Source organism: Chrysemys picta, chromosome 5 (assembly GCF_011386835.1).
Source record: "Chrysemys picta bellii isolate R12L10 chromosome 5, ASM1138683v2, whole genome shotgun sequence".
NCBI classification, from domain to species: domain Eukaryota; kingdom Metazoa; phylum Chordata; order Testudines; family Emydidae; genus Chrysemys; species Chrysemys picta.
Genome location: NC_088795.1, coordinates 109,793,260 through 109,818,830, shown reverse-complemented (window position 1 = coordinate 109,818,830; position 25,571 = coordinate 109,793,260). Strand labels below are relative to the sequence as shown.

The 25,571-nt window shown below is 42.8% G+C and overlaps 1 protein-coding gene across 8 annotated transcripts in view; it reads right to left on the bottom strand.

Moving 5' to 3' along the window:
- Positions 1-25,571, bottom strand: part of ADGRA3 (adhesion G protein-coupled receptor A3) — a 182,385-nt gene that overhangs the window by 69,414 nt on the left and 87,400 nt on the right. For 6 of the 8 annotated variants that reach the window (XM_042855418.2, XM_042855417.2, XM_042855419.2 and 3 more), the window contains 2 exons: positions 24,640-24,711; positions 686-757 (listed from right to left, as the gene is read on the bottom strand). In XM_042855418.2, coding sequence (XP_042711352.1) covers positions 686-757; positions 24,640-24,711 — 144 coding nt within the window. Of the gene's footprint in view, positions 1-685; positions 758-1,648; positions 1,708-16,499; positions 16,519-24,639; positions 24,712-25,571 lie in introns of those variants that run through there. The other 2 variants (XM_042855420.2, XM_065597018.1) reach the window with 2 other exon arrangements.

The following is a 25,571-nucleotide window of genomic DNA, read 5'->3' as shown; positions in this document are numbered from 1 at the left end:
ATTGGTCATCACAGTACATGGATACTAAACATCACTAAAAATTCTATAACTTAAAAAATTCTATCTGCCCCACAGATTTTTGAAAATCTTTCAGAGAAAGGAATAAAAAAAAGGATGGTTCTCCTGCTGGGATCTTGTTTTCCAAGTTTCAGCCTGGGGCAAGTTTTTACAGCCTAGACATAAATCCTAGAAATATGTATAATAGGAGAGTTGGCACAACCTTAATAATGTGGCATTAACAGCACTATAACTTTCACTAAGATATTAATAACTAGGGACTTGGTATTCTTCTATGACCTTTTTAAGGAAGCCACCATGAAGTAGTTCTCTGTACTTCAGAGGGTTATTCCTGATGACATCAAAGCTTTAGATGAATATGAAGCCACTTGTGGCTCAAGACATAATACACAGGGAGAGTGATAGCGCAATTACTGACAGAAAATATCCAATAAACTGGTTATGAAAGGTTGGCAAGCCACATGTAGCTCTCCAAAGCATGATTTGACTCAGAAAAGCAGCTCTGAAAACGGTAGCAAAGTTTTGTGTGTGGTCTTTCAATGATTTCTCTATTAAATGTGCTCAATTACAGGAGATGGTGATTTTGTTTGCTTTTAAACTGCCAACCCCTCAAACTTAATCTGGAATCTGGGGGGAAAAAAATCATATAACTAAATAAGATACTTACAGTCTTTTTAGAGATGGAAGCCCCATAAAAGCACCTGGATCTATAATACTAATAAGATTGTTCTTTAGGTCCCTGTTAAAAAATTGTGTAAAAGAGAAAGGTCAAATATTAAAATTTATGGCAGAGAAACTGACTTTTTATAAAGAACTGAAAACCTTTAAATTGCAAATGAGCTTCCTTCTGACTTTTGTCAGAAAGCACAGAATACATACTTATTTTTCTAACATTTTTCAAATTTTACTCATTATCTTTGATATTTTTCCACAATAAGGGATATAAACGTTTCTTCTTTTCATTTAAATATGCCATCAATTGTATCTCTTACCATATTGTAATATATCTTTGATAGATTCCCACCCTTACATCATGATCATTAGAGTGCATATTAACCTACATTGAGCAATATGTAATGTGATTTTTCTTTTCTGCTACCTGAGTTTTACTGCTCTGTGTTGACGAACTGTGGAGCAAAGAAAATGAGACAACACCCTGTGCCCATTGAATTCAACGTCTAAGCTCCCACTGACTTCAATGGTGTAGGATTAGGGCCTTGGATCAGAACACCAGATGGAGTTAGGATGGCTGTAGACAATGGATCGTGTGATGTGTCCTGATTTGGGGACAACTTATACCTTCAAGTAAGCGGCACTGCTAGGGGTATCCACATGGCCCCACAGTATGCCCACATTTTTATGGCTGACTTAGAAAGACGCTTCCTCAGCTCTCGTCCCCTAGCGCCCCTCCTCTACTTGCGCTACATTGATGACATCTTTATCATATCGACACAGGGGAAGGAGGCCCTTGAATAATTCCACCTGGATTTCATCAATTTCCACCCCACCATCAACCTCAGCCTGGACCAGTCCACACAAGAGATCCACTTCCTGAACACTACAGTGTAAATAAGTGATGGTCACATAAACACTACCCTATACCAGAAACCTACTGACTGCTATAACTTACCTACATGCCTCCAACTTCCATCCAGGACACATCACACGATCCATTGTCTATAGCCAAGCCCTAAGATACAACCGTATTTGCTCCAATTCCTCAGACAGAGACAAATACCTACAAGATATTTATCAAGCATTTTTAAAATTACAATACACACCTGGGGAATTGAGGAAACAGATTGACAGAGCGAGACAGGTACCCAGAAGTCACCTACTACAGGACAGGCGCAACAAGGAAAATAACAGAATACTACTGGCCATCATGTACAGCCCCCAGCTAAAACCTCTCCAGCACATCATCAACAATCTACAACCTATCCTGGAAAACGATCCCTCACCCTCACAGACAGGAGGCAGGCCAGTCCAAGCTTACAGACAGCTCCCCAACCTGAAGCAAATATTCACCAGCAACTACACACCACGCCACAGAAACACTAACCCAGGAACCAATCCCTGTAACAAACTCCGTTGCCTACTCTGTCCCCATATCTACTCTAGCGACACCATCAGAGGACCCAACCACATCAGCCACACCATTAGGGGCTCATTCACTTGCATATCTACTAATGTGATATATGCCATCATGTGCCAGCAATGCCCCTCTGCCATGTACATTGGCTAAACAGGACAGACTCTACGTAAAAGAATAAATGAACACAAATAAGACATCAGGAATGGTAACATACAAAAGCCTGTAGGAGAATACTTCAATCTCCCTGGACATTCAACAACTGATTTAAAAGTAGCCGTCCTTCAACACCAACACCACCACCACCACCACCTTCAAAAACAGACTTCAAAGAGAAACTTCAAAGCTACAATACATTTGCAAACTTAACACCATTAATTTGGGCTTGAATAGAGACTGGGAGTGACTGGCTTGCTACAAAAGCAATTTCCCCTCTCTTGGTATTGACATGTCATCAATTATTGGGAGTGGACCACATCCCCCCCTACTGAATTGGCCTGATCAACACTGGTTCTCCACTTGTAAGATAACTCACTTCTCTTCATGTGCCAGTATATTTATGCCTGCATCTGTAATTTTCACTCCATGCATCTGAAGAAAGGGGTTTTTTACCCACGAAAGCTTATGCCCAAATAAATCTGTTAGCCTTTAGGTGCCACTGGACTCCTCGTTATTTTATGAACTCTAAGTTTGATTTGTGCTTTTGGTTCTTATCTTTAATACACATTACAATTTAATTTGAGACAGAGAAATTATTTGTCTGGCCAGTATTTACATAGTTTTAGAACAGACATAGCAGAAGAACTCTAAAAAATATTTCCAACTCCTTATTCATTCAAACTCTTGGTTGCTTACCAATTTAATCTCAAAACTTCTCTTATGTTATTTCTCTGAGGTAAAATTCTGGCCCCACTGACATCAATCGGGAGTTTTCTCATTGACTCCGGTGGGGCCAGGATTTCATCCTTGAAGTCTAAATACATATCTGTATTTATTCTGATTAGTCACGGATTTGATGCATTTATTTCTAAATGTTTGCTCATCATATTAGGGATAGCAAACTGCTGCTGCAATCCAAAAAATTATAAAGCTGGGGAGAAGGGGAAATTTAAAATTCCCAGTTAGTTAAAGGTGGGGAGGAGGAGAATAGAAGTATCTCCTAAATCTACTACATTGATGAATATTCTGCCACCAGATAAAAGCGCACATCACTCAAACAAGGGGATAAAGTCTCTACTGTCACACATGTATGCTTACATCAAGTGTAAATTTCACTACTAAACGATTCTCTGGTATCTGGAGGGGACCTTTTTGGGCAAGGAGAGCTTTGTAGCTTGGTGCTTTGAATCTAAGGTCTCATGGAAGTATAATTCCATGGAGTGTTCCTTCTCATCTCACTTATTTGGACTATCTTTCCCAGTGCAATGACTAGGAGCCCACTTTCTCTCTGAACAACAATGGGAAGATACAATAACCTAGGAGTCTGGAGGACTATACAGCCAGCTTCCCTCAAGGGTGCTGCTGAATTCGCTACTGATGCTATGATAGATATGAGAAGACTACACACTATCTTCCCATCTCCCATATCTTGCGCATGGAGAACAGGAGGCATTTATTCTTTGGATTATTTCTTAGTATTATTTTAAAACCACCTCTACATTGCTTTAGGTACATTCACAGATGCACAAAATACAAATAAATAAAACTGTAGATATGGACCATATTACCTTTTCTTCACTGTCCTATATCCACTTAAATTGAAACTCCCCCCCCAATGGAAAAACCTGTGAGAACAAATCTTGGCAACTTGCCTGACAGTCTATTAATCTGGGTTATTACAGACCATCGTGGGGGGAGTGAATTCTAGAATCAAGGACTCCCAAGATACTTTCTGCAGCCCTTTCTTGTTTAAACCTGGGAAGTGAGAGTTACTCATCCTGTGCAGTAACTGAGGTTCTTTGAGATGTGCTTCCCTCTGGGTGCTCCACCTTAGGTGCGCTTGTGTCTGTGTCTAGGATTGAAGCTCGGTAGCAGTGCCTGTTGGATCGCATGTGCGCTCCTCCCCATCTCACCTCATGAGCAGCGGGTATATAGCACTTAGCAGTCCAACCACCCGCATGCAGTTCCTTCTCTACCGCAGAGTCAATGCTTCAACTCCTAAGGACGGGGGAAGAGGGCTGGTAGTGGAGCACCCACAGGGGGACACATCTTGAAGAATCTCAGTTGCTACACAGGGTGAATAACCTTCCCCTTCTTCTTCAAGTAGTCTCCCTGTGAGTGCTCCAATTTAGGTGACTGTAGAGCAGTGCCCTTAGTTAGTAGGCTGGGGCTTTGGAGTTGGATTTGTTTAAGAGGATAGGTCAGTCTGTCCTAGTATAGTATCTGATGACAAGTCCTGGGTGATCGTGTAATATTGTATGAATGCATCCGTTGACATCCAGGTAGCTGCTTTACGAATGTCCATAGCTTGCACACTGTTCAGGAAGGTTATCGAAGTGGAAAGCAACTGAGTAGAATAGGTTTGAGTTCCTAGCGGTGGTTGTAGATTATGTTGCTGGTAGCAAAGATGAATGCATTCTGAAATCTATATTGAGAGCGTTTGTTTGGATATGGCAGACCCTCTTGATCTTTCTGCAAAAGACAGGCATAATCCTGGTGATTTTCTGAACAGTTTAGTTCTTTCAAGAAAAAAAGGCCAGCGCCCTTCTAATATTTAAGGTATGTGCTGTGGCTTCTTGCTGTTTTGCCATGTAGTTTAGGGAAGAAATATTGACGGTGACTATGTTCGTTCAGATGAAACAATGACGATACTTTATGAGCACACCCAAAGTTGCAACCCAATGTGACCTTATCCTGGAAGAAAACTGTGTACGGGGGTATGCCATGACAGCCCCTATTTCTCCTATCTATCGAGCATATGTGATGGCTATGAGAAAGGCTGTCTTCGTAGATAAGTGTATGTAGTAATGTTGTATGGATTCAAACGGGGAGCTGGTGAGGCAGTATAAGACTAGGTTGAGATCCCAAGGTGGGATGGGATCTCAGACTTCTGGGCATAGGTTTTGAAGGCCCTTGAGGAATCTTTGTATCATCAAATAGGTAAATAACAAATGATCATCAGTCGTATGATGGAATGCTATAATGGCAGCGAGATGTACTCTAATGGAGCTTGTGAATAGTCCTGACTTTTTGAGCTCTAGGATGTAATCCAGTACATGTGGTAAAAGAGAGCTCAGCACTGTGACATGTTTGTTGTCGCACCAAGTCCGGAACTTTTGCCATTTGCGAAGGTAAATATAGTATGTGGTGAAGCATCTGCTATTTAAAAGGGTCTCCTTTACCCCTTCAGAACAGGTCACCTCATGAGGTTCTAAGAGAGGAGATGTAGAGCCAGTTGAAGGGATATCAGTGGACAAACCACCATGCTCAATAGGTAAGGATATCACATTTTCAGGGCCATGTTGAGACTATTAGGATTACTCTGGCCTCTTCTACTTTTACCTTGTGTAGCACCTTGAATAGTAAGGGAAAAGCTGGAAAGGCATAGAGCAGAGGTGCATTCCATTTGATAAGGAAGGCATCTCCCAGAGATTGGTGACCCAAGCTCATCCTTGAACTAATAGTGGGCATTTTGTGTTTCCTGATGTAGCGAATAGATCTATTTTCAGAAATCGCCACCAGTTGAAGACTGCTAGTAGGGTTGTTGTATCTATCTTCCATTCATTCTCGTGAGACTTTCCTGCTTAACAAGAGTCCATTGGGGTGTTTTGGTGACTCTGTATGCATGTGGCCAAGATACTGATGCCATGCTGAATGCACCAGTTCCACAATTTTTAGCACTTCAGTGCACAGGAATTGACACTTCTCTCCTTCGTCTGTTGATATAAAACATGCAGGCGATGTTGTCCATTGTTACCCTTATATTTTTGTTCCTGAGTACTGGTAGAAGTGTTGGCATGCATGGTGAACTGCACATTGACTCTGATGGGAAATGCTTGCTCTATATTGTGTGGTTCTGTAGGTGTGCTCCCCAACTGAGTAGGGAGACGTCGGCTGTCAATATCAGGGATGGTGGTAGTTGCAGGAAGGGAATTCTAGTACAGACATTGTGGGGTTTCGTCCATCAGTCTAATGAGTCCCTGACTTTCAGTGGTCTCTACAAAGATTTGTAGAGGCTGTGTCTGTGTGGCACAAACTGTTTGGAGCCAGCCCTGGAGGCAGCATATATGTAATCTGGCATGTTTTACCATGAATGCAGCCACTGCCATATGACGGAGCAACTGTAAACAAATTCTGACCAAGACCTGTGGACTGATTCGAACGCAGGTAATTAGACTGACTATCATGGTAAATCTGTGGGTTGGTTGGAACGCTTTGGTCTCTACTGCATCGAATTGGGCTCCGATAAATTCCAGTTGTTGTACCATTGTCTATGTTGATTTTAGCGTGTTTATTTTGAGGCCTAGTTTTGAGAAGAGGTCCATCATCTTTCATATGGCTACAAGTGCGAGAAGGAGCTTTGATCAGACAATCATCTAGGTATGGATGCTGTGGAAAGGGTAATGCTCCAACCCCAAGACAAATCTGAGGAATTTCCCATGAGAAGAGCATATGGTGATGTGGAAATATGCATCTTGGAGATCGAGGGCAGAGAACCAGCCCCCGCTGTTCCAGTGCTGAGATTATTGTTGATAACATGACCATCTTGAACCGTTGTAGTTTCACAAACTTGTTGAGGTTTCTCAAATCTAGGATCAGCCTCCACCCACCGTTTTTCTTTTGGATTATGAAGTAGTTGGAATAAAATCCTTTCCCTGTGTGTTGGAATGGGACTGGTTCTACGGCACCCAATCGTAGGAGGTGATTTCTTTCATCTTGCAGAAGATGCTCATGAGAAGGATCCCTGAAGAGGGATGGGGAGACGGTGTGTGTAGGCAGGAGGGAGAGAAATGGAATCAAATATCTCATTGCTGGTGATTCCCAGTACCCACTTGTCGGAGGTGATCTTCCATCACATTGGGTGGAATGTGATCAAATGGTTGCCAAACTGAAGCAGTATTTTTGATGGCTGCACCACATGGCCCAGGGGAGGCATCTCGAGGTTTCAACCAAATTCTCACAACTTGTTTTGAGGTAGGTGGGTGGGGCACACACAACTGTGTTGAGGTCTGGCTATGCTGCTGGGGGGGGGGGGGAGCCCTCTGTTGTCTGCGCTGCATTGCATTTTGTAGTGTTATTGTGGGAGGAAACAGAGGTCGAGATCTCGGGGTAGGTTGGTACCTACCGTGTTTTCTCTTCAGTGTTGGTGTATAGATGAAGAGTGATGTAATGTCCCTCCTGAATCCTGTAATGAATGGAGGGATTCATCAGTTTGCTCAGAAAATAGTTTGGAGCCTTCAAATGGAAGATCTTCCACGGTAGGCTGGACTTCTTTCAGGAATCCCAAGAGATGTAGCCAGGAAGCCAGCCTCAAGAACAAATTGTGTCAAACCAACCTGACCTGCTGTTACAAACAGGGAAGAATTGGTAGAGGAAGGAGAAGTGGGTGGCAACCTAGGCTGCAGCGACCATGAGATGGTTGAGTTCAGGATCCTCACAAAAGGAAAAAATAAAGAGTAGCAAAATACGGACCCTGGACTTCAGAAAAGCAGACTTTGACTCCCTTAGGGAACTGATGGGCAAGATCCCCTGAGAAGCTAATATGAGGGGGGAAAGGATTCCAGGAGAGCTGGTGTCATAACTATAAAGGGAAGGGTAACAGCTATCCTGTGTACAGTACTATAAAATCCCTCCTGGCCAGAGACTCCAAAATCCTTTTCCCTGTAAAGGGTTAAGAAGCTCAGGTAACCTGGCTGGCATCTGACCTAAAGGACCAATAAGGGGACAAGATACTTTCAAATCTTGGGGGGGGAGGGGAGGCTTTTGTTTGTGTTCTTTGTTTGGTTGTGTGTTCGCTCTCCGGACTGAGAGGGACCAGTCATCAATCCAGGTTCTCCACATCTTTCTAAACAAGTCTCTCCTATTTCAAACTTGTAAGTAAATAGCCAGGCAAGGCGTGTTAGTTTTCCTTTGTTTTCTCAACTTGTAAATGTACCTTTTACTAGAGTGTTTATCTTTGTTTGCTGTACTTTGAACCTAAGACTAGAGGGGAGTCCTCTGAGCTCTTTAAGTTTGATTACCCTGTAAGGTTAATTTCCATACTGATTTTACAGAGATGATTTTTACCTTTTTCTTTAATTAAAAGCCTTCTTTTTAAGAACCTGATTGATTTCTCCTTGTTTTAGATCCAAGGGGGTTGGATCTGTATTCACCAGGAGTTGGTAGGAGGAAGGAGGGGGGATGGTTAATTTCTCCTTGTTTTAGATCCAAGGGGGTTGGATCTGTATTCACCAGGAGTTGGTAGGAGGAAGGATGGTTAATTTCTCCTTGTTTTAGATCCAAGGGGGTTGGATCTGTATTCACCAGGAGTTGGTAGGAGGAAGGAGGGGGGATGGTTAATTTCTCCTTGTTTTAGATCCAAGGGGGTTGGATCTGTATTCACCAGGAGTTGGTAGGAGGAAGGAGGGGGGATGGTTAATTTCTCCTTGTTTTAGATCCAAGGGGGTTGGATCTGTATTCACCAGGAGTTGGTAGGAGGAAGGATGGTTAATTTCTCCTTGTTTTAGATCCAAGGGGGTTGGATCTGTATTAACCAGAAGTTGGTGGGAGGAAGGAGGGGGGATGGTTAATTTCTCCTTGTTTTAAGATCCAAGGGGTTTGGATCTGTATTCACCAGGGAATTGGTGAAGGTTTTTCAACGCTTCCCAAGGAGGGAATCCATTGAAAATGGTGGCAGCGGACCAGAGCTAAGCTGGTAGTTAAGCTTAGAAGTTTTCATGCAGGCCCCTACATTTGTACCCTAAAGTTCAAAGTGGGGATACAGCCTTGACGAGGGGGAAAAGGATTCCAGGAGAGCTGGTTATATTTTAAAGAAGCCTTATTGAGAGTGCAGAAACAAACCATCCTGATGTGCAGAAAGAATAGCAAATATGGCAGGCAACCAGTTTGGCTTAACAGTGAAATCTTCGGTGAGATTAAACTCAAAAAGGAAGCTTACAAGAAGTGGAAATTTGGACAGATAACTAGAGAAGAGTATAAAAATATTGCTCGAGCATGCAGGGGTGTAAACAGGAAGGCCAAGGCACAATCGGAGTTGCAGCTAGCAAGGGATGTGAAGGGTAACAGGAAGGGTTTCTACAGGTATGTTAGCAACAGGAAGGTGGTCAGGGAAAGCGTGGGACCCTTACTGAAGGGGGGGAGGCAACCTAGTGACAGATGATGTGGAAAAAGCTGAAGTACTCAATACTTTTTTTGCCTCGGTCTTTACAGACAAGATTAGCTCCCAGATTGCTACCCTGGGCAGCACAGTATGGGGAGGAGGTGAGAAGCCCTCAATGGTGAAAGAACAGGTTAAGGACTATTTAGAAAAGCTGGACATGCACAAGTCCATGGGGATGCAATGCTTCTGAAAGTGCTGAGGGAATTGGCTGATGTGATTGCAGAGCCATTGGCCATTATCTTTGAAAATCCACGGTGATCGGGAGAGGCCCTGGACGACTGGAAAAAGGAAAATATAGTGCCCATGTTTAAAAAAGGGAAGAAAGAGAACCCGGGGAACTACAGACCGGTCAGCCTCACTTCAGTCCCTGGCAAAATCATGGAGCAGGCCCTCAAGGAATCCATTTTGAAGCACTTGGAGGAGAGGAAGGTGATCAGGAACAGTCAACATGGATTCACCAAGGGCAAGTCATGCCTGACCAACCTGATTGCCTTCTATGATAGATAACTGGCTCTGTGGATATGGGGAAAGCGGTAGATGTGATATATCTTGACTTTAGCAAAGGTTTTGATACGGTCTCCCACGGTATTCTTGCCAGCAAGTTAAAGTAGTATGGATTGGATGAATGGACTATAAGGTGGATAGAAAGCTGGCTAGACTGTCAGGCTCAACGAGTAGTGCTCAACGGCTCGATGTCTATCAAGTGGAGCGCCCTAGGTGTCCGTCCTGGGGCCAGTTTTGTTCAACATCTTTATTAATGATCTGGACGATGGGATGAATTGCACACTCAGCAAGTTTGAGGATGACACTAAGCTGGAGGGAGAGGTAGATACGCTGGAGGGTAGGGATAGCGTCCAGCGTGACCTAGACAAATTGGAGGATTGTGCCAAAAGAAATCTGGTGAGGTTCAACAAGGACCAGTGGAGAGTCCTGCACTTAGGAAGGAAGAACCCAGCCTGTAGCGGTGCATAGGAGACTGACTGGCTGGCTAAGCAGCAGTTCTGCAGTAAAGGACCTGGGTATTACAGTGGACGAGAAGCTGGATTTATGAGTTAGCAGTGTGCCTTTGTTGCCAAGAAGGCCAATACACCAAGGGGTGTATTAGTAAGAGCATTGCCAGCAGATTGAGGGAAGTGATTATTCCCCCTATTCGGAACTGGTGAGGCGTCCAGTTTTGGTCCCCCCACTACAGAAGGGATGTGAACAAATTGGAGAGAGTCCAGCGGAGGGCAACAAAAATGATTAGGAGGCTGGGGCACATGTCTTATGAGGAGAAGCTGAGGGAACTGGGTTATTTAGTCTGCAGAAGGGGGGGGGGGGTTCCAAAGAGGATGGAGCTAGGCTGTTCTCAGTGGTGGCAGATGACAGAACAAGAAGCAATGGTCTCAAGTTGCAGTGGGAGAGGACTAGTTTGGATATTAAGCAGCACTATTTCACTAGGAGGGTGGTGAAGCACTGGAATGGATTACCTAGGGAGGGGGTGGAATCTCCATCCTTAGAGGTTTTTAAGGCCCAGCTTGACAAAGCCCTGGCTGGGATGATTTAGTTGGAGATTGGTCCTGCTTTGAGCAGGGGATTGGACTAGATGACCTCCTGCGGTCTCTTCCAACCCTAATATTCTATGATAGCTTTCTTTGACAGCCTTGTGGATAGAGGGGAAGCGGTTGACGTGGTATATCTGCATTTTGGTAAAGCTTTTGATACTGTCTTGCATAACCTTCTCATAAACAAACTAGGGAAATGCAACCTAGATGGAGCTACTATAAGGTGGGTGCAAAACTGGTTGGAAAACTGCTCCCAGAGAGTAGTTATCAGGGGGTTCAGAGTCATGCTGGAAGGGTATAATGAGTGGGGTCCTGCAGGGATTAGTTCTGGGTCCAGTTCTGTTCAATATCATCATCAACGATTTAGATAATGGCATACAGAGTACACTTATAAAGTTTGCGGAAGATACCAAGCTGGGAGGGGTTGCAAGTGCTTTGGAGGCTAGGATTAAAATTCAAAATTATCTGGACAAACTGGAGAAATGGTCTGAAGTAAATAGGCTGAAATTCAGTAAGGACAAATGCAAAGTACTCCATTTAGGAAGGAACAATCAGTTGCACACATACAAAATGGGAAATGACTGCCTAGGAAGTAGTATTGAGGAAAGGGATCTGGGGATGATAGTGGACAATAAGCTAAATATGAGTCAACAGTGTAACACTGTTGCTAAAAAAAAAAAAAAAAAAAAGCAAACATCATTCTGGGAGGTATTAGCAGGAGTGTTGTAAGCAAGACACGAGAACTAATTTTTCCAGTCTACTCCGCGCTGATTAGGCCTCAAGTAAAGTACTGTGTCCAGTTCTGGGTGCCACATTTCAGGAAAGATTTGGACAAATTGGAGAAAGTCCAGAGAAGAGCAACAAAAATGATTAAAGGTCTAGAAAACATGACATATGAGGGAAGATTGAAAAAAATTGGGTTTGTTTAGTCTGGAAAAGAAGACAGAGGGGACAGGATAACAGTTTTCAAGTACATGAAAGGTTGTTACAAGGAGGAGGGAGAAAAATTATTGTTCTTAACCTCTGAGGATAGGACAAGAAACAATGGGCTTAAATTGTAGCAAGGGAGATTTAGGCTGGACATTAGGAAAAACTTCCTGTCAGGTTGGTTAAGCACTGGAATAAATTGCCTAAGGAGGTTGAGGAATCTCCATCATTGGAGATTTTAAGAGCAGGTTAGACAAACACCAGTCAGGAATGGTCTAGATAATATTTAGTCCCTTCCAGTCCTATGATTCTATGACAATCAATGTTGCTATGGACCGGGCTGCTATGTCAGCAGCATCTACGGAGGCTTGCAATGCTGTTTGTGCCAGTAATTGGCCTTCAACTACAAGTGCCTGGGATTGTTCTTTGTCTTCCAGGATGTGTTCAATAAATCCATTTTGTTTGGAATAGTTTATGTCGTTGTACTTTGACAAAAGTGCCTCGTAGTTTGCAATTCTAAAATGGAGGTTAGCTGACAAGTACGCCTTGCGTCCAAAGAGATCTAGCCTCTTCCAATACTTATATTGTCCTGGAGTGATGCAGTCTTCCCTTCTCATATACTGCATAACCACAAGGGAATTTGGAGTAAGGTGTGAGAATAAAAAGCGCCCCAGCAGCGGCTGGTCCCGAGGAGCGCCCCAGCAGCAGTCCTGCGGATGGCCCCGGGGCCATCGCCCCAGTCACTGCTGGAGCAGCCCCGGTGCCAGTCACACCAATCACAGCTCAGGCGGCCCAGGCAGCTGGCCCCAGGAAGCGCCCGAGCAGTGGCCGGTACAGCTGGCCCTGGAAAGCCATAAGGAGTGTCTGGTGTGGCTGACTTTGGAGGTGGCCTGAGCAACAGAGGTCCCGGGGGCGGTCGTGGGACTGCCCAAGCAGCAGCAGTTCCAGGGGAGGCTGGAGCAGCAACCCTGAGGAGCACCCAAGCATAGGTCACTGGGGCGGTCCCACGGACGGCTGGAGCAGCAGCCCTGGAGGCTGTCATGAGAGCAGTCCCCAGGGGCCTCCAGAGCAGCGGGGCCCCAGGAGCAGAGATTTAGTCATTAGTATTTATAGCAAAAGTCATGGACAGATCATGGGCCATGAATTTTTGGTTTTTGCCTATGACCTGTCCGTGACTTTTACTAAAAATAAACCATGACTAAATCTTAGCCTTACTAATAAGGCCTAATTGACTGGGAGTGTGGACTGGGAGCTGATATGGAGGTCTGCACTACGTCCAGCAGCTTGTGTTGTGGTTCTCACACTTCTTCCAACAGGATCTGAAGAAAGTCTGCTATCCTTCAAAACATGTCTTGAAATTGTTTAAAGTCATCAGCAGATGTGGGGAGTTGTGACACAATCGCCTCATCCGGTGAGGACGAGATGTTGACTGATGGTGTGACTTGCTCCTCCAGTCCTTCCTCATGCTCCTCGAAAAATTCTACCTCAGTTTTGGGAAGACTGAATACAGAGAAGAATGCAGACTGTCTGTGTTGATCCCTCTGAGTAATGGGCAGTTTGGGAAACTGTTGCCTGCACGCAGCTCAAGGATCCCAATACGGTCAGTGTGTGGGCAAGACATATGAGGTGGCATCCATTGATGCCTGTATCAAGGTCCTGGATCAGTTCTGATCTCCTGGTACCAAGGGCGTGTGTATTGTTCGCGTTGTGCAGCCCCCAGATATGAGGGGATGGTGCACTGTATAACTGCACAAGGCTCTTCATTCTCCTCACTAGAAAAGGAGAGCAGTTCTAGATGGCGATGGGGAGCAGTGGGGTATCAGCTGCGTCTCTGGGGGGAGGTGTGTACCCGCTGGGAGGTTGGTACAGACGAGGGGCGACTTCAGGGCTTCAGAGACAAGCAGGTCTTTCTGAACTCCTGTGGCATCAGCATCAACACATCAGTACTGTGGGCTGCACTTGCGTCAGTTCCGTGAAAGGTCTAGGCATTGGTGCATCAGTTTCATGAAAGATCTAGGCACTGGTGCAGATGTTGTTGGTCCAATGGTGCCGAGTTCACTCTGCATTCTCCTGAATGGCAGTAGATGGTGCCAAAGGCTTAATCAGTGTCGAAGCACTTGGTGCCATATGGTTAGTTGGAGGCTTTGGGCCTCTCTTTGCCAGTACTGTGTGACACTACCATCTTACGTGGTCCTGCCGTCTTAGGGTCCTTGGACTTAGTAGTAGTGGCAGTACTGGAGGTCCCTGGGCAGGAAATGGAACTAAGTCTAGTTGCGGAAGATGTCGAGGCTACCAACTTTGTGGGGGACTCTTTTCTCTGGAATGGCTCCTTGATAGGCAAGCTCAGAGTCTGTTTCTTGCCATCTTTATGAGAGTCTAGCTTTTCTCTTTTCAGTGTGTGAGTGCAGGGTGGCAGATTATGGTGACGAAAGTGACCGCTGGCCTGGAGAGGGGCACTCCATCATTAAAAGTTTTAACTTCAGGTCATGGTTCTATGGGGTCCGCACTTTTAAGTTGGGCAATCAGTGCATTTCTGTGGTATGTGCCCCTCCACCACACAATGAATGTGCCATGAGTGCCCGTCACTTATGAAGAGGCACCTCTTAAACCCGGGGATCCAGGCATACCCTCTACAGGGAAGTTTTCCCTGCACGGGAAGAATCTTGAAAAAAAAACCACTAATCTAACCTAAGGAGTAACGGGGAGGAAAGCAAAAAAAATGTTTTTTTCCCCCCTCAGGAGGGAAGGGAAGAAAATAAAGAAACAGAAGCGACTATCAATTATATACTCTCAACAGAACGCTAACATTACTAAAGGCATTAAAGACTTTTCTATAAAAGGCTGTGCTATAAATTCTGTCCTGAACTAAGGGCTGTTGAGAACGAACAGAGGGCAGTTGGACTTCACAGCACTATATTGCTGCCACTCATGGCGCAAGATGGGGCAGAGCGCACATGCAGCCCAACAGGCACTACTACCAAAGATCTCCAATCCTAGATGCAGGGACGCAAGCACACCTAACGTGGAGTGGCCACAGGGACACTACTTGAAGAAGAACTGCTAGTTCAAGAACCTCACCAGATCTCAACTGCCACAGAACCATATGAAAAGAGAGGTAGATATTTAGAATTTTATCACCTAAAACTTATACATACATGCTGGTGGCAAGGAATAAGAACTTAAGTTTAAAAATTCTGGAAGCCAGTGGATATGGGATTTGGGGCTGAAAGAGAAAATGAGCTGGTTTTACTTATAAATAACCATAATGTGCCAAACTTAAAACTATCTTCTCAAAGAAAAAGAGTGCCAAAAGCTCTTGAAAGTCTAACACTTGCCAGACCTTTCACAGAAGCTATACAAAACATTCACACTTAGACTCAGGAAAGCATTTAAGCATTTGCTCAAGTCTGCACTTAAGAACATGCTTAACTTTAAATATTTGCTTAAACGCCATTGACTTAGTGACTAAAAATAGCTACAATTACTAGCGCTGAAATAATTTTAAAAATTACTTTACTTATTTTTCATATTTATGCTACCTGATTTAGCATTACACGCAGTTTAGGCAACAGACTAGTCTAACTTTAGTTTATAGTCAGCTTTACTTTGTGATTCTGATGCAATTACAATGCTGCAACGTTTAGGCTGCAAACACTGCAGAGGAATGCTTAAATCCCCCTGAAAAAACAGAACACCTTTCAGATTTTTAAATTCATGCATATTAACTAGAATTCTGTTGATTAGGTATGTACTTAAAAAAAGCAAAACCTTAACTTTGGATTTAAACTACGAGTGTCTTAAAATAAACAATTTAAAACCTCTTATGCATCAACATAGCAGTTAATTATGTCAAACTAAAAAAAATTACTAATTAACTCAGTACTGACAGCCAATTTATTTTGTGCTCTTGAAAAGTGAGAAATACAGAAGTTATCTCTGGCAGCTCTTCAGCATTCTTGAAAGATACTGAGGCCTTGGCTACACTCGCGGATTCACAGCGCCGCCAATGCTGCGAGAGAGCTCTCCCGCAGCGCTGCAAGCACTCCACCTCTCCAAGGGGAATAGCTTGCAGCACTGCAAGCGAGCGTGCAGCACTGCAGGCGCTGATTATACTGGCGCTTTACAGCGCTGCACTCGGGGGGGGGAGGGGGGGAGGAGGGTTTCCACACCCCTGAGCGCAGCAAGTGCAGCGCTGTGAATTGCCAGTGTAGCCAAGGCCTGAATGTACCCACAGTTGGTGAAACTGTCACAGCCTCCAGGTTCAAGAGCAGGTTCTAAATAAAGATGTAACAGTGGTGAGCAAATGGAGAAACCACATTAGAACCATTCTGAGGATAAAGAGTCTTGTCAGAAGGTGTTGCTTTTTTCCCCCCACTAGCCATTCTGTTGATACATGCATTTACAATCTTAGCAACAACAAACGAGGCAACTTACCACCACTTTAAAAATATTTCTCTTGAATAAAGTTCAACCAGCATAATGAAGTTATCTTTATATAAACTGTTTACTATTCTAAGTACATTTTGAAATAAATATAGTCAAACACTCCTATAGCAATCTATTAAAAACAGTTCATATGATAAGGCAATGTTGCCAATACCTCAGCTTTGGTCCATCAACTTATCTGCTCTCCCTGTCACAACAAGGAGGTTGTTTTCGGCTCACAGACCTTCTCATAGCGGTCTTGTGTGAGTGGCTCGTCTCTCTGGGCTCACATCCCTAAGACGTAAAACGTTGCAGTGAGAGTTCCCACCAGGATTCTGGGGGTTGAAGGGCTGACTCCATGGGCAGGAGTTTGAGCCTTAACTCTGTCTTTCCTGGACCTGGGCTTCAATTGTTGGCATAAGCCACACTTTTGTGGAATGTGCTTTTCCCCCAGCAGCAAACGCACTGCAAGTATCCGTCAGTTGCTGGGTTAGAGTCCTTGCAATTGAGGCACTTTTTGAACCCTGGGGAACCGGGCATACCCTTGTGCAAAGGGGTCCCCCCACACGAAGGCTGATGGGAGGAAAACACTTTCTTTTTCGTTTTTAAAGGCACTGCCAAAGAAAATGTAAACAAGGTAATGAAAGAAAATGGCTTCAAGGGAAGCTAAAATTAGCAAATCTAAAGGAGTTGTTGATCCGTGAACGGACATCTTTAGCTCAGTCTCTAGCCGGGGCGGTTGAGAACGAACTGAGGAGGATTGCCTGCACACACTGGCTGCTCCTCCTGGCAAGTAAGGAGCAGCGCACTTGCAGGTGGGATGGACTGCTACCAAAGTTCTCATATCAGCAATGCAGGGACGCAGACACACCTACAATAGAGCACTCATAGGGTCAATACTTGAAGAAACAATGTTATCAAGGAAAAAACATTTTAAATGTGACCTACAAAGAACTGATAGAATTCCAATGGATGTCTATCTATTGTCAATGAACTTGGGATGACCACACTAGAAAACATCAGTTCCTAAATCATACAGTGGTGTGAAGTGCTGGTATTAGTCAGGGAAGCTGGTGGAGATCAAGTGCTGTGGAAGTTGGTCCACCACCACCTTAAAGCTATGTCTACACTAGAGATCTTATAGCGGCACAGCTGTACTAATGCAGCTGCATTGCTGTAAGACCTTTTATGTAGCTGCTCTATGCCGATGGGAGCGCGCTTTCCCATTGACATAGCACTGTGCACACTGCCAGTTATGTCGGCAAAAGTCATGTTGCTCGGGGGAGTGTTTTTTTCACTCTTCCAAGCAATGGAAGTTTTGCTGACATGAATGGTAGTGTAGACATGGTCAAAGAAACCTCGTCCAGAAATAGAAAATTGGAGAGAGGACGGTACTTAGCAAGACTGGCAGCATATAACAGCAGTTCCTTGAATACAGACTATGACATGCTTCAAGGAAATAGAGTGGTTATCTCATGAGAGGCTAAAGCCAGGGTCAAATAAAAAAATTACTTTACAGTGGTCAGCCTTCAGTTTTCCCTAAGATATAGACACAGTAACCTCAGTATCTCTAGCATACCCTACAATTAATGGACAGAAAAATCTAGAATTTTGAAAAACCAAGTAATTTAGCTATTTAAAAACAATAACTGAAGCCATCACTGACTCTAGTGACCTGGTCAGCAGAACAGAACAGAAGGAGAAGTCTTTGCAGCAGACAGCACCTGGGCAAACAGCCAGGTACGATTAGTCAGCTCGCAACCCTGGTCAGCTCTGCAGAGAGAGATTTAGCAATGCTAAAGCCAAAATGGCTTTCTTGGCCTTTCACAATGCCACTGTATAGGCTTTCTTGAACTCCTTGTGCCTGAAGCAATCCAGTATGACTTAGGTCACTTGCTTTCCGGTCTCCTACTCCTTACCCCTATACTTCATCTGACAAAATTCATTAGTGAATCAAGTTATTCCCCGGGTGAGACTACAATCAAAGCATCTTGAAAAATCTAATCCAAGAAACAACAAGAATATTTAAAGGTAGGTAATCCAGGTTCAGACTGAATCACATAGAATACTTCAGAGAAACCATGATAAAGGAAGAGAAAAGCCTCTTTCAGTCACAGTATATGATTTCAAGAAGTTTTTTTTATGGTCAAAACTATTAACGTTCAGAGCATGTTGTCTGCCAGCACACTACAGGCTAGTCTCCATTTATGGTTCATCTATTACAGGCAATCTACATATTAAAGTGACCTATAAGTATAGTGGAAACAGAGCAGTTATTTAGGAGTCACCATATCAACAACAGACGAATACAGTAGAACCCCATTTATTTGACTCTCCATTAAGACGGAGAGCCAGACAACCAGCGCACACAGGTCCAGAAGTGGGCAATCTCTCTGGTGGCCACTAGATGGTGCTGCAGCATTCTCTGGTTTATCCAGATTTTCAATTATCCAATCTGGCCCCAGTCCCAATTAGATCAGATAAATGGGGTTCTGATGTATTAACTATTAACCCACTGATGTACTGCATTCTCCCTGAAAAAGGTCAGACTCAAGAGTCAAATAATCTGAGGGTATGTCTATACTTCACACTCCTTACGACATCGTGTAGAGTACATACATTATGTGCCACCCTAAAACAGGTATAAACACAGTGAGATACAGCTTAGGCAAGAAGAGTAAAAACACGCCTGAAACATTAGGATAAATACCCTACACAGCCCTATACATGCCTAAGCAGAGTCTCTCCTGTCTACACTGCAGGGAAAAATTCCGACAGCTCGGAAGCAGCGGGGAAAGTCTCCAGCAGCTGCCTGCTGCTGGAGCCTCTCTCTGCCATGTGGATGCAGCCTGCTTTTCACTGTGGTGTGTAGCGACACATACTCTACATGCACTACCAGGAGTGTAGGCATACCCTTAGAGAAAAGTGACTTCAAAACCCTGACCACTGGCCTTGACCTTGGCTACGGAAGGAGTACAGCTTCTGCAATTGGATGCAGAATTATGAGCCAGTAAGGCAGGACACATACGTTATTAATATTTAAACAGTAGCTCCTCTACCCAAAAAATGCATTTAGGCAAGAAACAGAAGTAGAAAACCTTAAGGCACCCCATTTCCAACCAACTCTAAAAATATCCTCAAATGAAAAAAAAAAATCCCCCCCCACGATGGTACCTCACAATTAGCCCATTCCCCCCCGCCACCTCCAATGCTCCTCCAGCAAGAGGAACTAAAATATTAAAAGAACATTTGTCCCTTACAAAAGGGTGAGTTAATGTATATGCAGAAAGATAGGGGAAAAGAATGCCCACAAATAACTGTCCATTTACACTCCATGAGGCCACTTTCCTCTTCCTAATATAAAAAATACAAAGACCTTGCCCATTGTTATAGCTCACTAATAATCACAACACTCAAAGTCCCACTAACACAGGGGTCTCAAACTCAAAATGATTACGAGGGCCACATGAGGACTAGTACATTGGCCCAAGGGCCGCATTTACTGACACCTCCCTCTGCTGCCCTCGGCCCCGCCCCCACTCCACCCTTCCATGAGGCCCCGCCCCTGCCCCAGCTCTTCCCTGCCCCCTTTCCAACCCCTTCCCTGAAACAATTTGAGCAGCATATTCCAGAAGTCTTGATGTCTTTCTGAGTGTAGCCTTCATTGATTTGAGATCTGCCATACCATTCTCTCACTAGAAAGGAAAACATATAATGCCAGCAGGCCATAAAAGAGACCCGGTTTGGGAATATTTTAATGAAGTTCCTCTACCTGTGGGTAAGACAGGCTGATGTGCAAAATGCAAACTGTGATTAAACTTTAGAAACGTACCAGAGAAGCTGTTCTATTAACCAGGCAGTAAGTGGTAGCTCCACGTTCCAACCCAGATAAAATTGTTATAGCCAAATTACAAGCCTCCAAACCATAATTTGCACAGTTTATAGTAGAACTACTGATCCATCCTTTACTATCATGGTACTAGCAAGCACAGCAATATATCAAAATAGCACATAGCTCTTTTTCACCTCCTGGATAAGAAAGGGTAATTGTCTTAGAAGTACCATGATAAGGAGTCAATATAAAAGGTAATGGTGAAATGCTACTATTACAGTTTTTTCAGATCTATGGCTAAAGGAGGACAGGGGTCTCTAATCCGAAATGTGGAAGAAAAATTCACAAGCAAATTGAAGATCAAATCATGAAAATAAAGTGTGTGTGTGTGTGTGTAGACGATAGAAGGGAAAACATCCACAGCAGCTTCTCCTCAAACACATTATTTCTATAGGAATGTATGAGCACACAGTGCTATACACTATATGAATACGAGCCAGATAAATAATTGCCTTGCCCTAAACTTTAATAGTGGAACAATACACTACAATCGCAGAATGATGTAGAGTCAGAGCTAGAATGTTCCACAGAAACAGAAATATTCTATTTCTCAGAAATATTTTACTCCCCCCCTCCGAAAAAAAAAAAAAACTTTGTTAGTGCAGCGTTAAGCTTGCATAGTAATGTTTTACACCATTCCAAAACATGGAAGATGACTAAACTTAAACCTCTAAAAACAAAAAGAAGAACAGGAGGACTTGTGGCACCTTAGAGACTAACAAATTTATTAGAGCATAAGCTTTCGTGGACTATAGCCCACTTCTTCGGATGCATATAGAATGGAACATATATTGAGGAGATATATATACACACATACAGAGAGCATAAACAGGTGGGAGTTGTCTTTTTGCGGATACAGACTAACACGGCTGCTACTCTGAAACCTCTAAAAACAAGAAATTCAGAGTTAAGGTGTAACTTCTCACACAAATTTACTCTGCCCTGTTTCATCCCTGCTCCCTTTCAGGGAGATTGTAGTACTTTACCCTTTTCTCAGCCTCCGTCAATCATGAGCAAGTACTTCCCAGATCAACAATGATGAACAGAAAAACAGAGAAAATGTCAGGTTTGGTTAGGTAGGGGTAAGGTACTGTTATAGTGCCAGCTCCTATCTCCAGAGAGACAGAGAGCAGCTTTAAGTACAAAGTTGCAAAGTACAAATTTAAACTTGCTAAACAAAACTGATTTCATTTCATTTATATAGCTGTAACTTCCGTATTGAGTTAGCATCACAGATTGCAGGAATATACAAACCTAACAGGTTTCTGGTGCGATGATCCAAAAAATAAGAAGAAGAATTTGTAGATAGAAATATTTCCAGAGGTTACTCTGGATTCATATAGCTATTAATGAAAATTATATAATATATTAGTGAGATTTATTGTAAAGGAAAGATTAAGTCTTGATAAACTGATACATGAATAAATGATTATCTAACAAACACAAAGCAACATTTCCAAAAGATGAAAACAAAACAAAAATCCATCACCAAAAAAAATCCTACCAACACAAAACACTCCACTACACACACAATTACCAGCCCCAGGAAGAGGATAAGAGAAAGAACAAACCACACACGATAGATGTTAACCGTGACACTTAATTCATGAGTGGAAGGCACTAAGATATGACAATGATGAGTGTGGTATAAGAACCTACATAAAGCAGAAATGTGATCTTTTTTCCCCTTTCTACAAAATGACAAGTTGCCATAACATAGCAATTTTGTTTCTGTACCCACCACTTCATCATTATTATAATGTATGTTAGGGTAACACTCAAAGGCTTCAATCAGGACCAGAGCTGTACTACCAAGTATTGTACAAATCCCATGGGGAAGACAAACTTGCCTGCAGGCTCTTGAAGGCAGAGACTAAGAAAATATTTAATAAGTGACTGTGACAAATAATAGGAGGGACATGAGGAGTATGAGCTAACAGTAATAGGATTACAAATTTACATAATTTACCAAAATTCATACTTGGTTACTTCAAATCTTTCAAAAATATTTAATAACTTACTGCCTATTTCTAGTTTAACGCTTTTCCTGTTTCTGTATTTTTTATAACCACTGCCTATTTCTATTTTGCACACATGTATTTTTTTTAATTCAATTTAATACAATACTCTTCATTTAAGCTGACAGGCATCGGCACCAGGTTTCTGGCAGACAAAACATTTTGGGGTGAAATCCCGGCCCAATTGAAATCAATGGGAATTCTGCCACTGACTTCAGTGGAACCAAGCTTTCACCTTGTTTCCGGATCTTTTAGCCAAATACTTGTACTGTTTCATTACAGTTAGGCAGTTACAGACGCTTTGTCCTTTGAAGTAAACCTTCACTTTTCCAGATGTTCTTTTGTTCTCTGCTCCCCGAAGACAACACTATGAGTCTCTATTTGGATTTTCTGGTCTACAGCTAAGTTATATCTATCAGCTGTCAATACATTTTCAACTCCATGCTTTTTTTTTTTTTTTTTTTTTTTGAGTATTAATGAGCTACCACTTACTGCCTGGTTAATAGAACAGCTTCTCTGGTACATTTCTAAAGTGTAATCTAGGGACATTTTGCAAAACCGTCCACAGTCCTCTGGTATTACAAACATAGGGAGTCCTAATGTAGGTAAGTCATCAGCTTCCAATGTTTTAAACACTCTTAATCAAACAGTGAGCAGAGTTATAGGACATACAGCTTACAACACTGTCAGCAGCCATTGGCCTATGTACATCAGAGCTCCCAATATTGCTAACACCTTTGGACCTGAACCAGAGTCAGCATGGCTGGAATTTTTTTTTTCTTTTGAAAGATTTCTCTAGCTTACACAAGGCTTTAGGCAACTCAATACACCATTTTTGATAAACTACACTTCCCATAATTCTTGGCTCCTGATCATGCTTACTCATATCCCATCACCTAGCAAGCTATAAAGAATGTTCAACTCACGTGCTTATTGTGAGCAATACCACAAATTCAATTTTCCATCTGCTCACTCGCTAATATTTTCATTGTCTGTATTTTTAAGGTTTGGAGGATGAATTCGATATTTTAAAGCTGACTTGAAACCAAAAGAACTTTGATGCTAGGATAAGGAGGTGGGACTGGCTACTTTCCTAATCAGTCAGCACAGCTTAGAGATCCATACACTTCCAACATTTCTTCCGTTGCTCTTCCTCATAAAAAATACTCTGCCAACCCTGAACATCCACCACCTACACTTCCTATTTTGAATTCATCAGCATCAGCACCATCCATAAAAGGAAAAGGAAACACCGTCCTGAAATAGGAGCTGAAGTGCTTCCTCTTAACCTGTAGGTGACACAGCAACATCTAGATCAGTGGTGGGCAACTTGCAGCCCAACAGGGAAATGCGCCGGAAGGCCGCAAGACAGTTTGTTTACATTGACCATCCACAGGTATGGCCGCCCACAGCTCCCAGTGGCCACGGTTTGCCGTTCCTGGCCAATGGGAGCTGCGGGAAGCGGCATGGGCCGTACCTGCGGATGGTCAATGTAAACAAACTATCTCGTGGCCTGCCAGCAGATTACCCTGATGGAGCGCAGGCTGCCCACCACTGATCTAGAAGGAAGAGAGGCAATGGGAATCACAGAAGAGGGAACCCAAAGGAGAGCAGGAAGAAGAAGAAAAGGAGGCACCACCACTTTTGGTGCCACAGATCATCCTGATTTTCTTTCCATCAAGTTGACATATATGGAATTTGTAAGGCAATGAACCCCCACAAAGTACATGCTACTACTAAACCTATAGGGGAGAGGGAAATTTCAGGCTGCAGAGAAGTGTACACTCCCATTCAGACTTGCCACCCTTCAAAAAGAACTTGATTTCTCCTCCCCTTTTATGTTCTGAAGTGCCACACCTGTACCCAAACAAGTACATACACACATTATTCTTAGCCTGCCGTTAGCCACACTTGCCTTTTTGCCCTTCCAAATGAGGATTGCCAGCAAGAGGAAAGGTAAGGCAATCTCAATGTCACATCACTGTAATCTAAATAACTTCCCACAGAGTTTGCCCCAGCACCACCTCAGAATGAAATCATAGCTATGTAGTCATTCTCTCTAAAGTGCCAGGCATGTCTATGGTACTGTAGAGATCATTTTCTGCACTTTCTTATTGTTCCCCTTCCCCCAACTAAGTCTCAGAAAATGGCTTTTGCCAAACTCCCTCTGTAGTAACTGTTACTGTAGTTTAACCTTCATAGAGAAAAAGACTATTAAGTACATTGATCACTCAGCTATCAAATAATTCTTATGCTGAAGCAGACATGGCTACATACTTCCCACTACAGAAGATCCTATTTAAAAGGAGATGTTTTGTTCTGTTTTGTACATTTATGTGATACTTAAAATATACAAACAAAAGATTTAGTGGTGAATTCCAATTATTTTTTAAATAAGTACTTACAATCTTTCAAGAAGACTTAATCCAGAAAAGGAACCATTCTTCAACTCCGATATTTTATTGTTGCTCAGAATCCTGCATATAGAATCAAAAACAAAAGATGTCAGAAGAACAACCCTAACGACATTTGCTGAATTTTATTCCTTTCTTCTAAGTACTATGAAAATAATTATTTCTTTTAAAAAGACTGTCCTTTTATCAAGATACAGAAAGAAAAACTTACTGTATAATACCTTTACAATAATTATTAACTATATTATAATAGTACCCATAAGCCCCAAGAAACAGTGGGGGTCCCCCCTGTGCTAGGTGCCCTGAAATGCTTACAAGTTGAGAAGAGTGAAATATGAAGTATTGGGGAAGAGCACACTATTCAAAGATTGTAAACATGGACATTAAGCCCTTCTGATAGTAGGTTGTACAATTAAGAATTTAGACATACCGGGTACTTTATTTCTGTGAACTGTGTATGACTATGAAATAGGGGAGCATTTGCTCAACAAATGTATGATTAATAGTAAGATATTTCAGTGTCTGTGGTCCCTAATGAGACTAAACGGTTTCTTGTGGATGGATAAGGTTTTTACAGAGCTTAGTTTGTCAGGGTATCGCTATAGGTCCTTTGAGTATTGCTAAGACAGAAAATTCCAATCTTAACGGACACCCACAAACTGGTGTCAGAACTAGATAGTAAACTTTACTGCTTATTTCTTTTTAAAAGATATATGTATTGATATATGTTCCTTGGGCTAGTACCTCGCAACCTTATTTGTTAGCTAACCAACATTTTTCATGTGGCTATATAAATGCAGTCAGGGCTTACATACCACATTAGTAAGTGTTTATACAATACACACCTGACAGAAATAAGGGGGGAAAAACTGGTCCAACCATTGCCGTCTATTACTCAGACACCAAAACAGAGATTTTCTAGA